The following is a 20132-nucleotide window of genomic DNA, read 5'->3' on the forward strand; positions in this document are numbered from 1 at the left end:
ACAAGGAAATATTACTCAGTCATTAAAAAGAATGAAATAATGCCATTTGCAGCAACATGGACAGACCTAGGGATTGTCATAATGAGTGAAGTAAGTCAGACAGAGAAAGAGAAATATCATATATCGCTTATAAGCAGAATCTAAAAGGAAATGATACAAATGTATTTACTTACAAAACAGAAACAGATTCACAGACTTAGAGAACAAACTTACGGTTACCAGGGGGAAAGGGTGGGGGGAAGGGATAGTTAGGGAATTGGGGATTGACACATACACACGGCTATATTTAAAATGGAGGGACTTCCCTGGTGGCACAGTGGTTAAGAGTCTGCTTGCCAATGCAGGGGACACGGGTTCTAGCCCTGGTCTGGGAAGATCCCACATGCTGTGGAGCAACTAAGCCTGTGAGCCACAACTACTGAGCCCATGTGCCACAACTACTGAAGCCTGTGCACCTAGAGTCCATGCTCTGCAACAAGAGAAACCACCGCAGTGAGAAGCCTGCGCACCACAATGAAGGGAGGGAGATGCAAGAGGGAAGAGATATGGGAACATATGTATATGTGTAACTGATTCACTTTCTTATAAAGCAGAAACTAACACATCACTGTAAAGCAATTATACTCCCATAAAGATGTTAAAAAAAAAAGAGTAGCCCCCACTCGCTGCAACTAGAGAAAGCTCGTGTGCAGCAACGAAGACTGAACGCAACCAAAAATAAATAAATAAATAAATTTGAAAGATATATCCATCTAGAACCTCAGAGTGTGAATTTATTTGAAATTAGGGTCTTTGCTGATGCAATTAAGGTAAAGACCTTGAGGTAAGATCATTCTGATCTAATGACAAGTGTCCTTATAAAAGAAGACTGGGGACATCCCTGGCAGTCCAGTGGTTAAGACTCCCCGCTTCCACTGCAGGGGTCACGGGTTCGATCCATGTTCGGGGAACTAAGATCCCACGTGCTGCGTGGACAAAAAAAAAAAAAAGGATAACAAACACTGAGGTACTGTATAGCACAGGGACCTCTGCTCAATATTATGTAACTACCTAAATGGGAAAAGAATTTGAAAAAGTAGATACATGTATATGTATAACTGAATAACTTTGCTGTATGCCTGAAACTATCACAACATTGTTAATCAACTATACTCCAATATAAAATGAAAAGTTAAAAACATAGATCTGGAGATCCAGGCAAGATGGCGGAAGAGTAAGACGCAGAGATCACCTTCCTCCCCACAGATACATCAGAAATACATCTACACATGGAACTGCTCCTATAGAACACCCACTGAACGCTGGCAGAAGACGTCAGACCTCCCAAAAGGCAAGAAACTCCCCACGTACCTGGGTAGGGCAAAAGAAAAAAGAAAAAACGAGACAAAAGAATAGGGACAGGACCTGCACCAGCGGGAGGGAGCTGTGAAGGAGGAAAGGTTTCCACACACTAGGAAACCCCTTCGTGGGCGGAGACTGCGAGTGGCAGAGGGGGTAAGCTTCGGAGCCACGGAAGAGAGCGCAGCCACAGGGGTGTGGAGGGCAAAGCGGAGAGATTCCCGCACAGAGGACCGGTGCCGACCAGCACTCACCAGCCTGAGAGGCTTGTCTGCTCACCCGCCGGGGCAGGCGGGGGCTGGGAGTTGAGGCTCGGGCTTCGGTCAGATCGCAGGGAGAGGACTGGGGTTGGCAGCGTGAACACAGCCTGAAGGGGTTAGTGCACCACGGCTAGCCAGGAGGGAGTCCGGGAAAAGGTCTGGAGCTGCCGAACAGGCGAGAGACTTTTTCTTGCCTCTTTGTTTCCTGGTGCGTGAGGAGAGGGGATTCAGAGCGCCGCCTAAACGAGCTCCAGAGACAGGTGCGAGCCGTGGCTATCAGCGTGGAACCCAGAGACGGGCATGAGACGCTAAGGCTGCTGCTGCCGCCACCAAGAAGCCTGTGTGCAAGCACAGGTCACTATCCACACCACCCCTCCCGGGAGCCTGTGCAGCCTGCCACTGCCAGGGTCCCGTGATCCAGGGACAAATTCCCCGGGAGAACGCGTGGCGTGCCTCAGGCTGCTGCAACATCACACCAGCCTCTGCCGCTGCAGGCTCGCCCCACATCCGTACCCCTCCCTCCCCCCAGCCGGAGTGAGCCAGAGTCCCCGAAGCAGCTGCTCCTTTAACCCCGTCCTATGTGAGCGAAGAACAGACGCCCTCAGGCGACCTACACACAGAGGTGGGTCCAAATCCAAAGCTGAACCCCGGGAGCTGTGCGAACAAAGAAAAGAAAGGGAAATTTCTCCCAGCAGCCACAGAAGCAGCGGATTAAAGGTCCACAAACAACTTGATGTACCTGCATCTGTTGAATATCTGAATAGACAACGAATCATCCCAAATTGAGGAGGTGGACTTTGGGAGCAAGATATATTATTTTTTCCCCTTTTCCTCTTTTTCTGAGTGTGTATCTGTATGCTTCTGTGTGAGATTTTGTCTGTATAGCTTTGCTTTCACCATTTGACCCAGGGTTCTGTCCGTCCATTTATTTTTTTGTTTTTTTTGTTTTTGCTTAAAAAATTTTTTTTCTTAATAATTATTTTTTATTTTAATAACTTTATTTTATCTTACTTTATTTTATTTTATTTTATCCTCTTTCTTTCTTTCGTTCTATATTTTCTCCCTTTTATTCTGTGCCGTGTGGATGAAAGGCTCTTGGTGCTCCAGCCAGGCATCAGGGCTGTGCCTCTGAGGTGGGAGAACCAACTTCAGGACACTGGTCCACAAGAGACCTCCCAGCTCCACGTAATACCAAACGGCGAAAATCTCCCAGAGATCTCCATCTCAACACCAAGACCCAGCTTCACTCAACGACCAGCAAGCTACAGTGCTGGACACCCTAGGCCAAACAACTAGCAAGACAGGAACACAGTCCCATCTATTAGCTGAGAGGCTGCCTAAAATCATAATAAGGCCACAGACACCCCAAAACACACCACGAGACGTGGACCTGCCCATCAGAAAGACAAGATCCAGCCTCATCTACCAGAACACAGGCACTAATCCCCTCCACCAGGAAGCCTACACAACCCACTGAACCAACCTTAGCCACTGGGGACAGATACCAAAAACAATAGGAACTACGAACCTGCAGCCTGAGAAAAGGAGACCCCAAACACAGTAAGATAAGCAAAATGAGAAGACAGAAAAACACACACCAGATGATGGAGCAAGGTAAAAACACATCAGACCTAACAAATGAAGAGGAAATAGGCAGTCTACCTGACAAAGAATTCAAAATAATGATAGTAAAGATGATCCAAAATCTTGGAAATAGAATAGACAAAATGCAAGAAACATTTAACAAGGACCTAGAAGAACTAAAGAGGAACCAAGCAACGATGAAAAACACAATAAATGAAATTAAAAATACTCTAGACGGGATCAATAGCAGAATAACTGAGGCAGAAGAACGGATAAGTGACCTGGAAGATAAAATGGTGGAAATAACTACTGCAGAGTAGGATAAAGAAAAAAGAATGAAAAGAACTGAGGAAAGTCTCAGAGACCTCTGGGACAACACTAAACACACCAACATTCAAATTATAGGAGTCACAGAAGAAGAAGAGAAAAAGAAACGGACTGAGAAGATATTTGAAGAGATTATAGTGGAAAACTTCCCTAATATGGGAAAGGAAATAGTTAATCAAGTCCTGGAAGCACAGAGAGTCCCATACAGGATAAATCCAAGGAGAAACACGCCAAGACACATATTAATCAAACTATCAAAAATTAAATATAAAGAAAACATAATAAAAGCAGCAAGGGAAAAACAAGAAATAACACACAAGGGAATCCCCATAAGGTTAACAGCTGATCTTTCAGCACAAACTCTGCAAGCCAGAAGGGAGTGGCAGGATATACTTAAAGTGATGAAGGAGAAAAACGTACAACCAAGATTACTCTACCCAGCAAGGATCTCATTCAGATTTGATGGAGTAATTAAAACCTTTACAGACAAGCAAAACCTGAGAGAGTTCAGCACCACCAAACCAGCTTTACAACAAATGCTATAGGAACTTCTCTAGGCAAGAAACACAAGAGAAGGAAAACACCTACAATAACAAACCCAAAACATTTAAGAAAATGGTCATAGGAACATACATATCGATAATTACCTTAAATGTAAATGGATTAAAGGCTCCCACCAAAAGACACAGACTGGCTGAATGGATACAAAACAAGACCCATATATATGCTGGCTACAAGAGACCCACTTCAGACCTAGAGGCACATACAGACTGAAAGCGAGGGGATGGAAAAAGTTATTCCATGCAAATGGAAATCAAAAGATAGCTGGAGTAGCAATTCTCATATCAGACAAAATAGACTTTAAAATAAAGACTATTACAAGAGACAAAGAAGGACACTATATAATGATCAAGGGATCGATCCAAGAGGAAGGTATAACAATTGTAAATATCTAAGCACCCAACATAGGAGCACCTCAATATATAAGGCAAATACTAACAGCCATAAAAGGGGAAATCGACAGTAACACAGTCATAGTAGGGGACTTTAACACCCCACTTTCACCAATGGACAGATCATCAAAAATGAAAATAAATAAGGAAACACAAGCTTTAAATGCCACATTAAACAAGATGGACTTAATTGATATTTATAGGACATTCCAACCAAAAACAACAGAATACACTTTTTTCTCAAGTGCTCATGGAACATTCTCCAGGATAGATCATATCTTGGGTCACAAATCAAGCCTTGGTAAATTTAAGAAAACTGAAATCGTATCAAGTATCTTTTCCGACCACAATGCTATGAGACTAGATATCAATTACAGGAAAAGATCTGTAAAAAATACAAACACATGGAGGCTACACAATACACTACTTAATAACGAAGTGATCACTGAAGAAATCAAAGGGGAAATCAAAAAATACCTAGAAACAAATGACAATGGAGACACGACGACCCAAAGCCTACGGGATGCAGCAAAAGCAATTCTAAGAGGGAAGTTTATAGCAATACAAGCCTACATCAAGAAACAGGAAACATCTCGAATAAACAACCTAACCTTGTACCTAAAGCAATTAGAGAAAGAAGGACAGAAAAACCCCAAAGCTAGCAGAAGGAAAGAAATCATAAAGATCAGATCAGAAATAAATGAAAAAGAAATGAAGGAGACAATAGCAAGGATCAATAAAACTAAAAGCTGGTTCTTTGAGAAGAAAAACAAAATTGATAACCCATTAGCCAGACTCATCAAGAGAAAAAGGGAGAAGACTCAAATCAATAGAATTAGAAATGAAAAAGGAGGAGTAACCACTGACACTGCAGAAATACAAATGATCATGAGAGATTACTACAAGCAACTCTATGCCAATAAAGTGGACAACTTGGAGGAAATGGACAGATTCTTAGAAATGCACAACCTGCCGAGACTGAACCAGGAACAAACAGAAAATATGAACAGACCAATCACAAGCACTGAAATTGAAACTGTGATTAAAAATCTTCCAACAAACAAAAGCCCAGGACCAGATGGCTTCACAGGCGAATTCGATCAAACATTTAGAGAAGAGCTAACACCTATCCTTCTCACACTCTTCCAAAATATTGCAGAGGGAGGAACACTCCCAAATGCATTCAACGAGGCCACTATCACCCTGATACCAAAACCAGAAAAAGATGTCACAAAGAAAGAAAACTACAGGCCAATATCACTGATGAACATAGATGCAAAAATCCTCAACAAAATACTAGCAAACAGAATCCAACAGCACATTAAAAGGATCATACACCATGATCAAGTGGGGTTTATTCCAGGAATGCAAGGATTCTTCAATATACGCAAATCAATCAACGTGATACATCATATTAACAAATTGAAGGAGAAAAACCATATGATCATCTCAATAGATGCAGAGAAAGCTTTCGACAAAATTCAACACCCATTTATGATAAAAGCCCTGCAGAAAGTAGGCATAGAGGGAACTTTCCTCAACATAATAAAGGCCATATATGACAAACCCACAGCCAACATTGTCCTCAATGGTGAAAAACTGAAACCATTTCCGCTAAGATCAGGAACAAGACAAGGTTGCCCACTCTCACCACTATTATTCAACATAGTTTTGGAAGTGTTAGCCACAGCAATCAGAGAAGAAAAAGAAATAAAAGGAATCCAAATCGGAAAAGAAGAAGTAAAGTTGTCACTGTTTGCAGATGACATGATACTCTACATAGAGAATCCTAAAGATGTTACCAGAAAACTACTAGAGCTAATCAATGAATTTGGTAAAGTAGCAGGATACAAAATTAATGCACAGAAATCTCTTGCATTCCTATACACTAATGATGAAAAATCTGAAAGTGAAATTAAGAAAACACTCCCATTTACCATTGCAACAAAAAGAATAAAATATCTAGGAATAAACCTACCTACGGAGACCAAAGACCTGTATGCAGAAAATTATAAGACACTGATGAAAGAAATTAAAGATGATACAAATAGATGGAGAGATATACCATGTTCTTGGATTGGAAGAATCAACATTGTGAAAATGACTCTACTACCCAAAGCAATCTACAGATTCAATGCAATCCCTATCAAACTACCACTGGCATTTTTCACAGAACTAGAACAAAAAATTTCACAATTTGTATGGAAACACAAAAGACCCCGAATAGCCAAAGCAATCTTGAGAACGAAAAATGGAGCTGGAGGAATCAGGGTCCCTGACTTCATACTATATTACAAAGCTACAGTAATGAAGACAGTTTGGTACTGGCACAAAAAAAGAAACATACATCAATGGAACAGGATGGAAAGCCCAGAGATAAACCCACGCACATATGGTCACCTTATCTTTGATAAAGGAGGCAAGCATATACAGTGGAGAAAAGACAGCCTCTTCAATAAGTGGTGCTGGGAAAACTGGACAGGTACATGTAAAAGTATGAAATTAGAACACTCCCTGACACCATACACAAAAATAAACTCAAAATGGATTAAAGACCTAAGTGTAAGGCCAGACACTATCAAACTCTTAGAGGAAAACATAGGCAGAACACTCTATGACATAAATCACAGCAAGATCCTTTTTGACCCAGCTGCTAGAGAAATGGAAATAAAAATAGAAATAAACAAATGGGACCTAATGAAACTTAAAACCTTTTGCACAGCAAAGGAAACCATAAACAAGACCAAAAGAGAACCCTCAGAATGGGAGAAAATATTTGTAAATGAAGCACGGACAAAGGATTAATCTCCAAAATTTACAAGCACCTCATGCAGCTCAATATCAAAAAAACAAACAACCCAATTCAAAAATGGGCAGAAGACCTAAATAGACATTTCTCCAACGAAGATATACAGATTGCCAACAAACACATGAAAGAATGCTCAACATCATTAATCATTAGAGAAATGCAAATCAAAACTACAATGAGATATCATCTCACATCGGTCAGAATGGCCATCATCAAAAAATCTAGAAACAATAAATGCTGGAGAGGGTGTGGAGGAAAGGGAACACTCTTGCACTGTTGGTGGGAATGTAAATTGATACAGCCACTATGGAGAACAGTATGGAGGTTCCTTAAAAAACTAAAAATAGAACTACCATACGACCCAGCAATCCCACTCTTGGGCATATACCCTGAGAAAACCATAATTCAAAAAGATTCATGTACCAAAATGTTCATTGCCGCTCTATTTACAATAGCCAGGACATGGAAGCAACCTAAATGTCCATCATCGGATGAATAGAAAAAGAAGATGTGGCACATATATACAATGGAATATTACTCAGCCATAAACAGAAACGAAATGGAGTTATTTGTAGTGAGGTGGATGGAGTTAGAGTCTGTCATACAGAGTGAGGTAAATCAGAAAGATAAAAACAAATACAGTATGCTAACACATATATATGGGATCTAAGGGATAAAAAAAAAAAGGCCATGAAGAACCTAGTGGCAGGACGGGAATAATGACACAGACCTACTAGAGAATGGACTTGAGGATATGGGGAGGGGGAAGGGTAAACTGTGACAAAGTGAGAGAGTGGCATGGACACATATACACTACCAAACGTAAAAGAGATAGCTAGTGGGAAGCAACCGCATAGCGCAGGGAGATCAGCTCTGTGCTTTGTGACCGCCTTGGGGGGTGGGATGGGGAGGGTGGGAGGGGGAGAGATGCAGGAGGGAGGATGTGTGGGAACATATGTATATGTATGACTGATTCACTTTGTTATAAAGCAGAAACTAACACACCATTGCAAAGCAATTATACTCCAATAAAGATGTTTAAAAAAACAAACAAACATAGATCTTAAGCATATAAAAAGATAATCAAATTCACTTGTGATAAGAAAAACAAAATTAAAACAATACAGAAACATGGTATTTTGCCTATAGGATTAGCAATTACTGTATTGGTGAGGGAAACACGCTTGCAAATATTGAAGGCAGGGGTATAAATGGTATAATCTCTAGGGAGAATATTTTGGCGAGATCTTTTAAAGTTCAAATGCACATACTTTTTGACTCAGCAATTTTGCTTCTAGGGATTTATTTTAGATATTTAAAGTACTTGGAACAACAAAGCCAGTGCTGAAGTGTAAGCAGTGGCATTGCAATTGTACAAAGTAGTCACTGCAGCATTATTTGTTCTAGCTGAAAACTGGAAACAATCTAATTAAAGGACTAATTATATAAATTATAACATATGCATGCAATGGAATAGGATGGAACTGTGAAAAATAAGGACAAACCTCTGCATACTCATATGGAAAAATCAGCATGATATATTAAATGATAATAGCCAAGTATAGAATATTATATAAATAGTATACTATCATTTGTGGTTTTTAAAGGTATATTTGTGTGTATATAATATGTATGTATATATACAATGTATTTATATGTATAGTTATATATATTTGCTTTATATGCATAGTCTCTCTGGAAGAATACACAACAAACTGATAATACTGATCATCTCTGAGGAGGAGAAACTGGTGGCTAGGGTCAAGAGTGCAAGAGAGGTTTTTTTTTTTGGCCATATATCTTTTTGTATATTTTGAATTTTTGTACCATGAATTGCAATACTTATTTAAAAGAGGAATTACTAGTGAATAAAAGCAGAACATATTCCAGGTTAAAAAAAATTAAACAATACAGAAGGGTGTACAGTGAGAAGTTATAGCTGTCTTATCCCCATTCCCTGGAGGTAACTGCTATTCCAGGCCTCTCCCCTGAAGAGTCTGATTCGCATGTCTAAGGCTAGGCTGGGAATGTGTTTTTTTAAAACAATTTATTGAGGTTTATTGACATACAAAAAGCTGCACATAATTAATGTATACAATTTGATGAGTTTAGAGATAAATATCATTACCACAGTCTATACTAGAAACATATCTATTACCTCCAAAAGTTTCCTCCTTCCTCTATTATCATTTCTTGTGATAAGTAAGAACACAAGATCTACTCTCTTAGCAAATTTTTCAGTATACAATACAATATAGGCACTATGCTGTGCAGTAGATCTCTAGGACTTATCTTGTATAACCAAAATTTTATACTCTTTGACTAAAACCTCCCCATTCCCCCCTCCCACCAGCTCCTGGCAAGCACCATTCTACTCTCTGCTTCTAAGAGTTTGACAATTTTAGATTCCTCACATAAGAGTATCATGAAGTGTTTGTCCTTTGGAGTCTGGCTCGTTTCACTCAGCATAAAGTTCTCCAGGTTCATCCATGTTGTCCCAAATGGCAGGATTTCCTTGATATTCCATTGTATGAATATACCACATTTTCTTTACCCACTCATCCAACAAGAGATACTTAGGTTGCTTCCAAGAACCCCAGGTGATTGTCATGATGGGAGGCAAGTTTAAGAAACACTGCTCTCGGGCTTCCCTGGTGGCGCAGTGGTTAAGAATCCGCCTGCCAATGCAGGGGACACGGGTTCGTGCCCTGGTCCGGGAAGATCCCACATGCCGCGGAGCGGCTAGGCCCGTGAGCCACAACTACTGAGCCTGCGCGTCTGGAGCCTGTGCTCCGCAACGGGAGAGGCCGCGACAGTGAGAGGCCCGCGCACCGCGATGAAGAGTGGCCCCCGCTTGCCGCAACTGGAGAGAGCCCTCGCACAGAAACGAAGACCCAGCACAGCCAAAAATAAATAAATAAATTAATTAATTTAAAAAAAAAAAAAAGAAACACTGCTCTCTAGTCAGATCACACAGCATGACAATTTATTCCTAGCAAAATACAACCTAGAATGACTGATGGCAATTAAATCCTGACCAAGGCAAGGAAAAAGCCTTCCAGCCACAATGCCCCTCGGAATAGCTGAGCACCCTGGCTCCATTTCCACATCTATGATGACTGCTACCCTCTGAAGTAGAATGAGTTCCTGGCCCTAATTGGTCCAGTTCAGTTGTTAACCTTGCAATTTTCCAGGAGACTAAAATTGTTTAGGTGAGATTAAACAACAACATATGCAAACAACAAATCAGAAAAGGAGCACATTTGAGCTTTAAAGAAAGTAGGAGTTGAGATTCTGAACAACTACCTATAGCTTTTAATTGCTGGCTTACTGTTCAGTCCAACAAATACGAATTGAGGGACTACTAAATGCCAGGATGCAGACAGCACAGAGTAGCCCACTTAAACGTGAGAAGCTATAAGCACCTGTGTGTACCATGGGACCACAGAGGAAAGGCATCTAACCAGTCAGTGAGGTAATGCGTTCTAGAAGAAGCAACACCTATTTATAAAACTCAAGGGAAAACAGCTCCCTGAGAAAAGTTTATGAAATGTCTCATTTCCAATCACATGTAGTAGTCTACAGCAGTGGCTTTCAAATTGTGCTTCCCAAACCGGGATTATGGAGAATTGGACCAAATAACCAGACAGGACAGGTACTCCTATTTTCTCTTCAATCTGAGCTCATATTCTCCATTTTATCTATTTTATATTTTGGGTCTTTCAGAAAATATTTTATTAAAGAACATTTTCTATTAAAAACAACTATAAGTATTTATCACTAGAATGTAAGCTCCAGGAAGGCCAGGATTTCTTGGTCTGTTTTGTTTACTGCTATACCTCCAGTGCATAGAACATAGGGAATCAATGAGCCATTTAGACTTTCAACCAATATTTAATGAGTCAGGCACTGATACATGCCAGGCACTGATCTAGGTGTGAAGATACAATAGTGAACAAGAGCCCCAAATTCCTGTCCTCATGGAGCTGACATTCTAGTGATTAATATTTCACGATAGGCACAGGGCCATAAAGAATATCTAGATTGTAAGCCTGTTAGTTGCAGTGATGGTATTATACCCATCTGGGTCTCTAGAATCCTGCCTGACCATAGAGAGCTTAATCCAGAGGCAATACCGCTTTCTGACCTCTGCAATACAACTTCCTCCAGGTCATCCCAAATGCCGTTGGGATGCTAGACTTGCTCCCATCTACCATGTTAAATACATCAAACTGGTGTATGACTCAGGCAGGGCTCTGTGGTCCACTTTCTCCACCTGTTCTCAATTCCAAAGAAAAAGAAATCAGAGATGACAAGGAAGCATCACTTTATAAGAAAAGTCAAGGGGAGGATGTGTAAGTCTGCTTTAGCAATAGAAATATGGATGGTTTATATTTCAACTGCAAGGCCTATGTGCCTTGAAGTCTAATTACCTTAAAATTACAGACCAAAACTACTGTTGATGCAAATTTGCATCAACACTCTGTGGAGTTCAACAACCATTAAGAAATTAAACTGAAAAAAAAAAAGAAATTAAACTGATAACCACAAAGCTAGGAATAATGTCAAATTAAAAAGTAAGAATAGGGACTTCCCTGGTGGTCCAGTGGGTAAGAATCCACCTTCCAATGCTGGGGACGTGGGTTCCATCCCTGATCGGGGAACTAAGATCCCACATGCCAAACTAGAGAGCCCGTGTATCACAACTACAGAGCCCATGTGCTCTGGTGCCTGCAAGCCACATCTAGAGAGAAGCCTGCATACCGCAACAGAGACTGCATGCCACAACAAAAGATCCCGCGTGCCGCAACCAAGACCCGATGCAGCCAAAAATAAGTAAATAAATATTTTTAAAAATAAATAAATAAAACATAAGAATAGCAGCAATCGTAAACCACAGTCAATTCAGGGCAACATTGACAAAGTGGCCTTCCCTCTCAGCTGTAGGAGTTTCAGTTATCTATATACACACACGCACGGTAGAGTCTTTGCCATTAAATACTGCAGTCAAGCTAGAGGTGGTAGAATACTGATCCAGTGTTCAGTGAAGGCTATTAAAGGTGTTAATTTTGTGAATACTCAATTTCAGTACCCTTAAACTGCTCTCAGGCTGCCAAGAGCCAGCCCATTTCTGTAGGTGAAACTGCTTGTCACATGTAAGAAAGAAGACTTAGATTTATTTAATCTGTTGTGGCTCATTTAGGGGCTGGAGACTCTGAGCATAACTTTTGTAATCGGCAGATACAGCAGGAATTTCAGCATCCAGTGGACCTATGCTCAAATTGAAGTGGTAGGGCATATCATGGGCAAGTCACTTAACTTCCTCATCTATAAAATGGAGATTTTGCTATATTCCTACCTAATTGTAAGACTTTGAAATTATTTATATAAAATACCTAGCATACAGGTTCTGAAAAAGTCATTATGAAATAAAGCATAGCCTGTTTATTCTGCAGAGATGAAGCCTATAGTACATATTACTCTCTGCAGGTCCTCAGAAATCATTTGAAACAAGTAGATTCCAGAATAGGCACTTGCTCTGCCCAAAGCAAAATCTTGCAGTATTGAAAAATCAGAAGGCCTGATGAAAGGTATTCTTAGGAATAAGAGGAGAACAAAAGTCCAAGGTAGCTTTTGGGTTACCTTGGAAAGGAAGACAGGAATTGCAGAGAGGACAGTGATGGTGAGAAATTTCTAAGAGTCCTTGAACCAGGGGCTGCAGCTAACATAAATGAATGAAAGTGGTTAAGAAAATCAACTGCTAGAAAATTTTTTTTCCTAAACTATGCTGTGGGTGTTAACAATATAAACATGCAAAATATTGGAGTTAACATTTTAAATTCAAAATTAAAAACAAAAGTTCAAAATAGAAAAATTTAATCATTACATTTTTGCGTCTGATTTATTCTCCTTTGACTTGGAACAGGAGGTCTGATGCTTTTCTTATGTACCAAGAGGTCAATGTTAGGTCTTATATTTTTGTGTTACAATGTGCACTAAAGAATTTAGCCTTGAATCCTTTTACTGGGAATGATTTTTATCCTATTTCATAATGGAAAACAGCTGCTTAGAAATGTAGGAATTTCCAAACACACATAGATGTCTTGCACAGTGTTTTTTATATTTAGGGTTACTACTCCTGAGATATTTGTAGAATTCTGGTATTTCAGTGACATCATGCTTCACTTTCAGTACCATAGCACAGCAATTCAGTATCTCCACTGTAGCTACTCTTTCACACCATGAATATCAATTGAGAAAGGTTAACTGAACTATTACATTAATTCATTTTCATAGAATATAATGTCAGAAAACCTTTTCTGGAATTCAATAGACAACTCCACAATTGGGGGAATGTAATTCAGGCCATCACATTCATTTCTTGGAAAACAATTTCAGCAAAGTCAGCCAGTCTATCTCCTGCCAAATTAGTTTCCCAAAGGCATAATTTTGCTAGGAATGAGCAAATACAACCACACATTTGGAAGGTATTTCTGAACAACCTTGTTTTTATTCAAAGTGAATTGTAATGTCAACCAAACAGGTCAAATATATTATTTCAGTCTTTGATGGTGTGCTGAATGCCTTTTGGATACCAAATAAGTAATTTTTTCCAGTATCTTCAATACCATACCTCAACTAGGTCAATTAATCTCCATAATAGGGAAGATTTCCATGACATGAATCTAATAATTCACCAAGCAAAGTATTCAACTATGTTTGGTGCAAACCACAATGTTAATTACCAGTTCTTGACATGATTCATTTTGAACATTTTTGCACAAAAAGTGGAATCCTAAGGAGTGATACAATGAACAGCTTTAAGTCTTTGTAAAGTGTTTCTGAAAAAAATTGAACTTTCCTAAGTCCAACAGTAACACTATTGCAGAAGCACCATCTGTAGTCATATTCACTAATTTTGACCAATCTATACTAAAAATTTCAAGACTTTTCTCAACATACAAAATCCAAGTATTTCTAGATGTACCCGTCAGAGGCAAGTCCAAAAGAGTTAGACTGCATCAAAATTCTAGGTGTGGAGGTTCTTAAACTTTAGGGTGTATCAGAATCAGTTGGAGGGCTTATTAAAACAAATTAACAAGCCTCATCTCCAGTAGGTCTGGGGTAAGGCCTGAGAATCTGCATGTATAACAAGTTTCCAGGTGGTACAGTGCTGTTGATTAGGGACCATACTTTGAGAACTACTGGCTAGACACATAGCTAAGTGTACCTTTAAATGCATAGTGTTTATATCTGCTGTAACCAGTTGTAATCTAAAACTTTACAATTTAACTTCTTGACACAATGTCACAAAAATGTTCAGCCACCAATTTTTAACATCCTGAGCAACAGTATCTACTACCTTTGCAAATGCTTGTTTATAATGTAAATTCTGCTGTACTCAACACTCTTTTCTTAAACGACTACCTACAAAAGGCTTTCAAGCCCTGGTAATTTTTTCATGTAATATATAATTGCATTTCATGGCAGTATTACTTAATTCTGTCTGTATTCAAAAAAACCTATTGAAATTCCAAGCCCTTTTTCAAGTTCTTTTTGTTTCAGCACTCATCATTCTTGTATACTGGTCATATTTCTTACAATGGTTTATTTTTAAATGGTATCTTAAATTGTAGTCTTTCAACAAACACATTTTATTTAGATATAGAGGAATACTCATCACTTCCACTAGGAAATAGGCTCCCTTTGATTTTCCTTTAAATATATGACCTTCCTGTATAGATAATTCTTCTTTTTTTCACTTTTCACAGATATGGGCACAAGAAATATTTCATATTCTTCAAAACTACTATAAAAAAGTACAAGCACAACAATCAATGGTGTCTTAGTTATCTATTTCTGTATAACAAATTACCCCCAAAACTTAGTGGCTTAAAAAGCATTTATTTTCTCATAGTATCTGTGAGCGTGGCTTAACGGGGTTCTTTGGCTCAGGGTCTCTCACAGGCTGCAATCAAGGTGTCAGCTGGGGCTGCAGTCATCTCAAGGCTTGGCTGGGGAAGGATCCACTTCCAAGCTCACTCACGTGGCTGTTGGCAGGATTCAGTTCCTTGTGGGCTGTTGGACTGAGGGCCTCAGCTCCTCACCGGTTGTTGGTCAGAGGCTTCCCTCAGTTACTTGTCACGTGGGCCTCTCCAGAGGGCAGCCCACAACACGGCAGCTTGCTTCATCAGAGTGATCAAGCAAGAAATGCCAGAGAGAGAGAGAGAGAGAGAGAGAGAGAACAAACAAGATGGAAGTCGCAGTTTCTTATAACCTAATCTTGGAAGTGACATCTCATCACTTTTGCTGTAGTCTGTTCATTAAAAACAAGTCACTAAGTCCAGCCCACACACAGGGGGTGAGGGTAGATTAAACAAGAGTGTGAATACCAGGAGGCGGGAATCACTTGGAGCCATGTATGAAGAAGATGGTTATCATGAAAGGCAAGTGGCACTTGGTCACTGTGTCAGGGAGACACCATGGAACGGTAGAGACTCCAATAAATGAAGACCACGTAGCTCGGCAAAAGGGGACAACCAGTGTTGCGAGAGGATCTGATATTTCAAGAGTGGTTGGAAAGTCAGAATTCTTGGTAACGTTTCACAATTTTTAAAATGTTGGCAACAAATTCATATTTGTTAAAAAAGAAATGCGTTTGTAAAATGCAAGTTAAATGATAGAAGGAAATGAAAAATCATTCAACTAGATGATGCCTTAATATTCAACCCAAACCCACTATTTGACTTTAGATTCTGATGAACACTATTGATCAATGAAAATCAATGAAGTTCTTTTAAAAAAATGTGTGGTGCTATGGGCTGCCAGTTTGCCATCCCTGCCATAACCTTTGGGATTTTCTTTGTGGTATAGATGAAAGGGCAAAGGTTTTGGTGTCTGAAATGCAAACTGTGGTTCTGCCACTTCCACTATGTCCTTGGGCCTATGACAAGAGCCAGAGAAAAGATACTCCGGGCTATTATTGTTAGTATTTTCTTACTTGTCTCCCCTACTAGACTATGAGCTGCTGGAGGGTTAGAGTACCCACCTGACCACAACACTCCCTTATCTCACTTTCCTACTTCATTCTTCTGTACAGCACTTACTACACTACCTAAAATACTATATATTTTGTCTTTTTATCTTGTTTATTGTCTGTCTTTCCCACTAGAATATAAACTTCATGAGGTCAGAAACCTGTCTGTTTTGGTCACTGCTTTATCTTCCCAATATTGAACTGTACCTAGTGCACAGTAGGAGCCCATTAAACATTTGTTTAATGAATGAATTCCATTGTTCATAGTACTTAGCACAGGGTCTGGCAAGAGTAGGTGTTCAAAAAATGCTGAAAAGCATTCATTGTCCTGATAAGAGAATGGTAGGCAGATCAAGAAGTACCCTACATGCCATGCCAAGCTTAAGGCATGAGAGTGAAATGTCCATGTCCAATCTACTTGGCACACAAGATATTTTGGTCAAAGTAACTGTAGCTGGCATTTATATGGCATTTACTATGTGGTATATAATGTTCTAAGCACTGTACTTATATTCAATCATTTAATACTCACAATAAAGTCTGTGATGTAGCTATTATTACTATCCTCCTCCTCCACATGAGAAAACTGAGGCAGAGAGAGGTTAACTTGCCCACATTTATATAACTAGTAAGTAAAAGAACAAGGATTTAAACCCAGGCAGTCTGGCTCCAAGGTCTGTTCTTGGCCATTATGCTACACAAACTAAATATAAGAAAAGTGTTCTGGAAAAGGTTATTAAAATGCAACTATACTGTTTTGAGAGATGTTAAAGATGAAGGATTTTGATGTCAAATATATTTAGGTTCATATCTTGGCTCAACCACATTCCAGCAGTGCAACCTTGGGCCAGTGACTATGCTGAGCCTGTTTTTATTTTAGCTATAAAAAACGTAGATTAATACATATCCTGAAGGGTGGTTGTGATGATTAAATGACATAATGAATCTATGTGAGGTACCGAGCCCATGTGGTAGCTATTATTACTACCACCAAGGGGGAATTTATTCCATAAATGCATTGCTAAGCAGCTACAAAACTTACTTTTACTTAACAGAGTTTGGCAATTCCATTTGGAATCAAGTTAATTTACATGGAATGAAACTATAACATTATAAAACACTGGTTCTAAATTCTTCCTTATCTGCCTTTCTCTTTTAACAACCATTATTGTATATAATGTGTCAAGCCCTAGAGCAAAATCTCTGCCCTCTCGGAACTCAGTTAAAAGATAATTACATACAAACTTCCAGTCATAAGATAAGTAAGTTCTGGGGATGTAATACATAGCATGGGGGAAAGAAAGAGAATTATAATGCGATATGAAAATACTATGAGAGAAAAAAATATGAGAGAGGTAAAAATCAAAAGAACACTCTGGTAGCACAAGGGAAGGCATCATTTACCTTGGCTGGGAAAGATTTCATAGTGATAACTTTTGAGCAAGAATAAGTAGGAATTGGCTACACAATGGTGAGAGTAAAATAAGAAAAGCACTATGTGAGAGGACATGGTATGTCTAGGAAGCCAGAAAAGTTCAGAATGGTTGGGACATTCCAATGGTTGGAACAGGTGTGGGCAAAGGTAAGCACCAAGTAAGGCTTGGGGAGAGTTTGGGATCAGACTGTGAATGGCATTGTCTGCCATGCTGACAAGTCTGGGCTTAGTAGGGTAGGCAAAAAGTAGCCAGTGGGTATCTTCAGGCACAGACAAAAGTCAACTTTGGTTTTCAAAGTATCTCTGACAGCAATGTAGAAGATGGACTATGGTCCAGAGAGTGGTAAAGGAACAAGTTGAGGCAATTTTCATGGCTCAGATAAGAAATGATGGCAGCCTAAACTAGAGCAATGGGGGTGGAAGTAGCTGGACTCAGTAGACATTTCCGAGGTAGAGGTGACAGGACCTAGTGACCGAGTGGATATGGGAAGTGACAGGAGAGTGAAAAATTGAGAAGAATTCCATGGTTTCTGGCTTGAAATGGATGAAAGACGACATCCATAGAAAAAGAGAACACCAAAAATAGAACAAGTTTTGGGGGAAAATAATGAATTCCATCCTGGATATTTTTTAGTATGAGTGACGTATAAGACATCAAGTAGTAGAAAGCTGAAAAGATGTGTCAAAAGCCCTTGAGAGAGGTTAGGGGTAGAGAAAGAGCTATAGGAATAATCAGAATACAGTTAATATTTAAAGCCATAATAATGGATGAGATTGCTCAGGAAATGAATGTAGAAGAATATAACTAGGACAGAAGTCTTGAGAGCACCAATGCTTAAGGAAGCAGTAAGAGGAGGAGAAAGAACTAGAGACTTATAAGGAGAATCAGAAGTGAGCTGCATTATGGAATCCAAGAAAGGAAATTCAAGGAAAGGATGGCTCATGTCAATTATCTCATAGAGGACCAAGAAAGCGTAAGAATGGAAATGGTTTTGGTGCCTTCAGAATGGTGACATCACATATCAAGTGGCAATAGGCTAGGGAATAGGAATTAATACAGTCTTCTTTTTTCAAGAATAATGGTTAAAAGGGAAGAACAGGGATAAGGATAATGGCTTAAGGAAATTACAAAGTAAACGGGAAGTTTTTGTTTTTAAAGGTTATTTGTATACGCTTACGTACTTATAAGTGAAAGAAACCAGAGAGGGAGAGACTTAAAATGCAGAGAAGAAAGAGACTGCTACTTTTGAATTCCTATAATATCACTATATGACTCACTCACTTGGCACTGAGCTTACACATTTGCCTTGTACTGGCAGTATTGTACATTTAGCACTGCTGGCACAAACTAAGTGCTCAATAAATCTACTTATTATCATTTTTCTTCATGCATCTATGCATATTATCTGGCCAGTAAAAGTGTACAATCTTACACAAGAATGTACAGAAAGGAAACTGTGTGGTGAAACTGTGGAAAGAGACTTTGAGCAATACAGATCCAGAACAGATTTTTACCCACCATTTACTAGTGTCCAGACCAAAGAAAAATCATTTCACTTCTTTGCACCTGTTATTCAACTGTTAAATGGGAAGAATATCACACATTCTTGCAAGCTTATGAGGATTAAACAAGCTATTTAAAAAGCACTTTATATACAACTTGGTGCTCAAGAAGAAGACCTAATTACTATTATGATAATTTTTCCTACCACTAGAGCATCTAGTAGAGTCACTAACGTTTCAGGATGTGTCAATGATTGAGGATAAGTAAATAATCAGGAGGCACAGCAGCCACTGCTATACTGTATTCTAGAGAACGAAAGCACAAAATGGCATCAGCTGTTGGTCAGCCTTCTCAAACTTTGCTTACTCATTTACCATCAACATGATTTCTGCCACATCCAAGTACTGAACCTTAATACTTTTCTTTAAATCAACTTACTTCTCTTTAATTGGCCTAAAGAGTTCTAAAGAGTTATAGCTGTGAAACTGCGGGTTTCATGCGTTGATTATCTTTTTTTCTAATATATATATTTAACCATTAAAACAAAGTATTCATCCCATTAACCACCCCACATCATCTTTCAAACCACAGTCTAAAACTGCTTTAGGGTTGCTCTGAGACCCTTAGGAAGAGATCAGGTAGCAATTTGTGGTTTTACTTAATTTTTCTGCTACTGGCAATGATAACTTACAAAGGTTTGCAGAACGTACAAATGAAACAAACCAAATGACAAAATTCATCCCAGTTATATACCCTGAATATTTTCATGGGAAGTCCTAAATTGTCTAAAGCTAAAGAGACAACCCAGCAATTTATCTTTTTATGTAATCCCTCCATCTCTATTTCTCTATCACAAATGAAAATGAGATTGGGAATAAAGGCCCA

General features: G+C 39.2%; 1 protein-coding gene across 3 annotated transcripts in view; it reads right to left on the reverse strand.

Annotated features, from left to right (window-relative positions):
• Nucleotides 1–20132, reverse strand: part of LOC118888594 (constitutive coactivator of PPAR-gamma-like protein 2) — a 55770-nt gene that overhangs the window by 31708 nt on the left and 3930 nt on the right. Inside the window, exon 2 of one of the 3 annotated variants that reach the window (XM_036839841.1) lies at nt 15161–15457. The exons of the other annotated variants lie outside the window; for them this stretch is intronic. Within the exon in view, the coding sequence (XP_036695736.1) occupies nt 15407–15457 (51 nt within the window). The 3' untranslated portion in view covers nt 15161–15406. Of the gene's footprint in view, nt 1–15160; nt 15458–20132 lie in introns of those variants that run through there. 3 annotated transcript variants of the gene reach the window in all.

The sequence above is a fragment of the Balaenoptera musculus genome, chromosome X (genome assembly GCF_009873245.2).
Source record: "Balaenoptera musculus isolate JJ_BM4_2016_0621 chromosome X, mBalMus1.pri.v3, whole genome shotgun sequence".
Classification (NCBI taxonomy): Eukaryota; Metazoa; Chordata; class Mammalia; order Artiodactyla; family Balaenopteridae; genus Balaenoptera; species Balaenoptera musculus.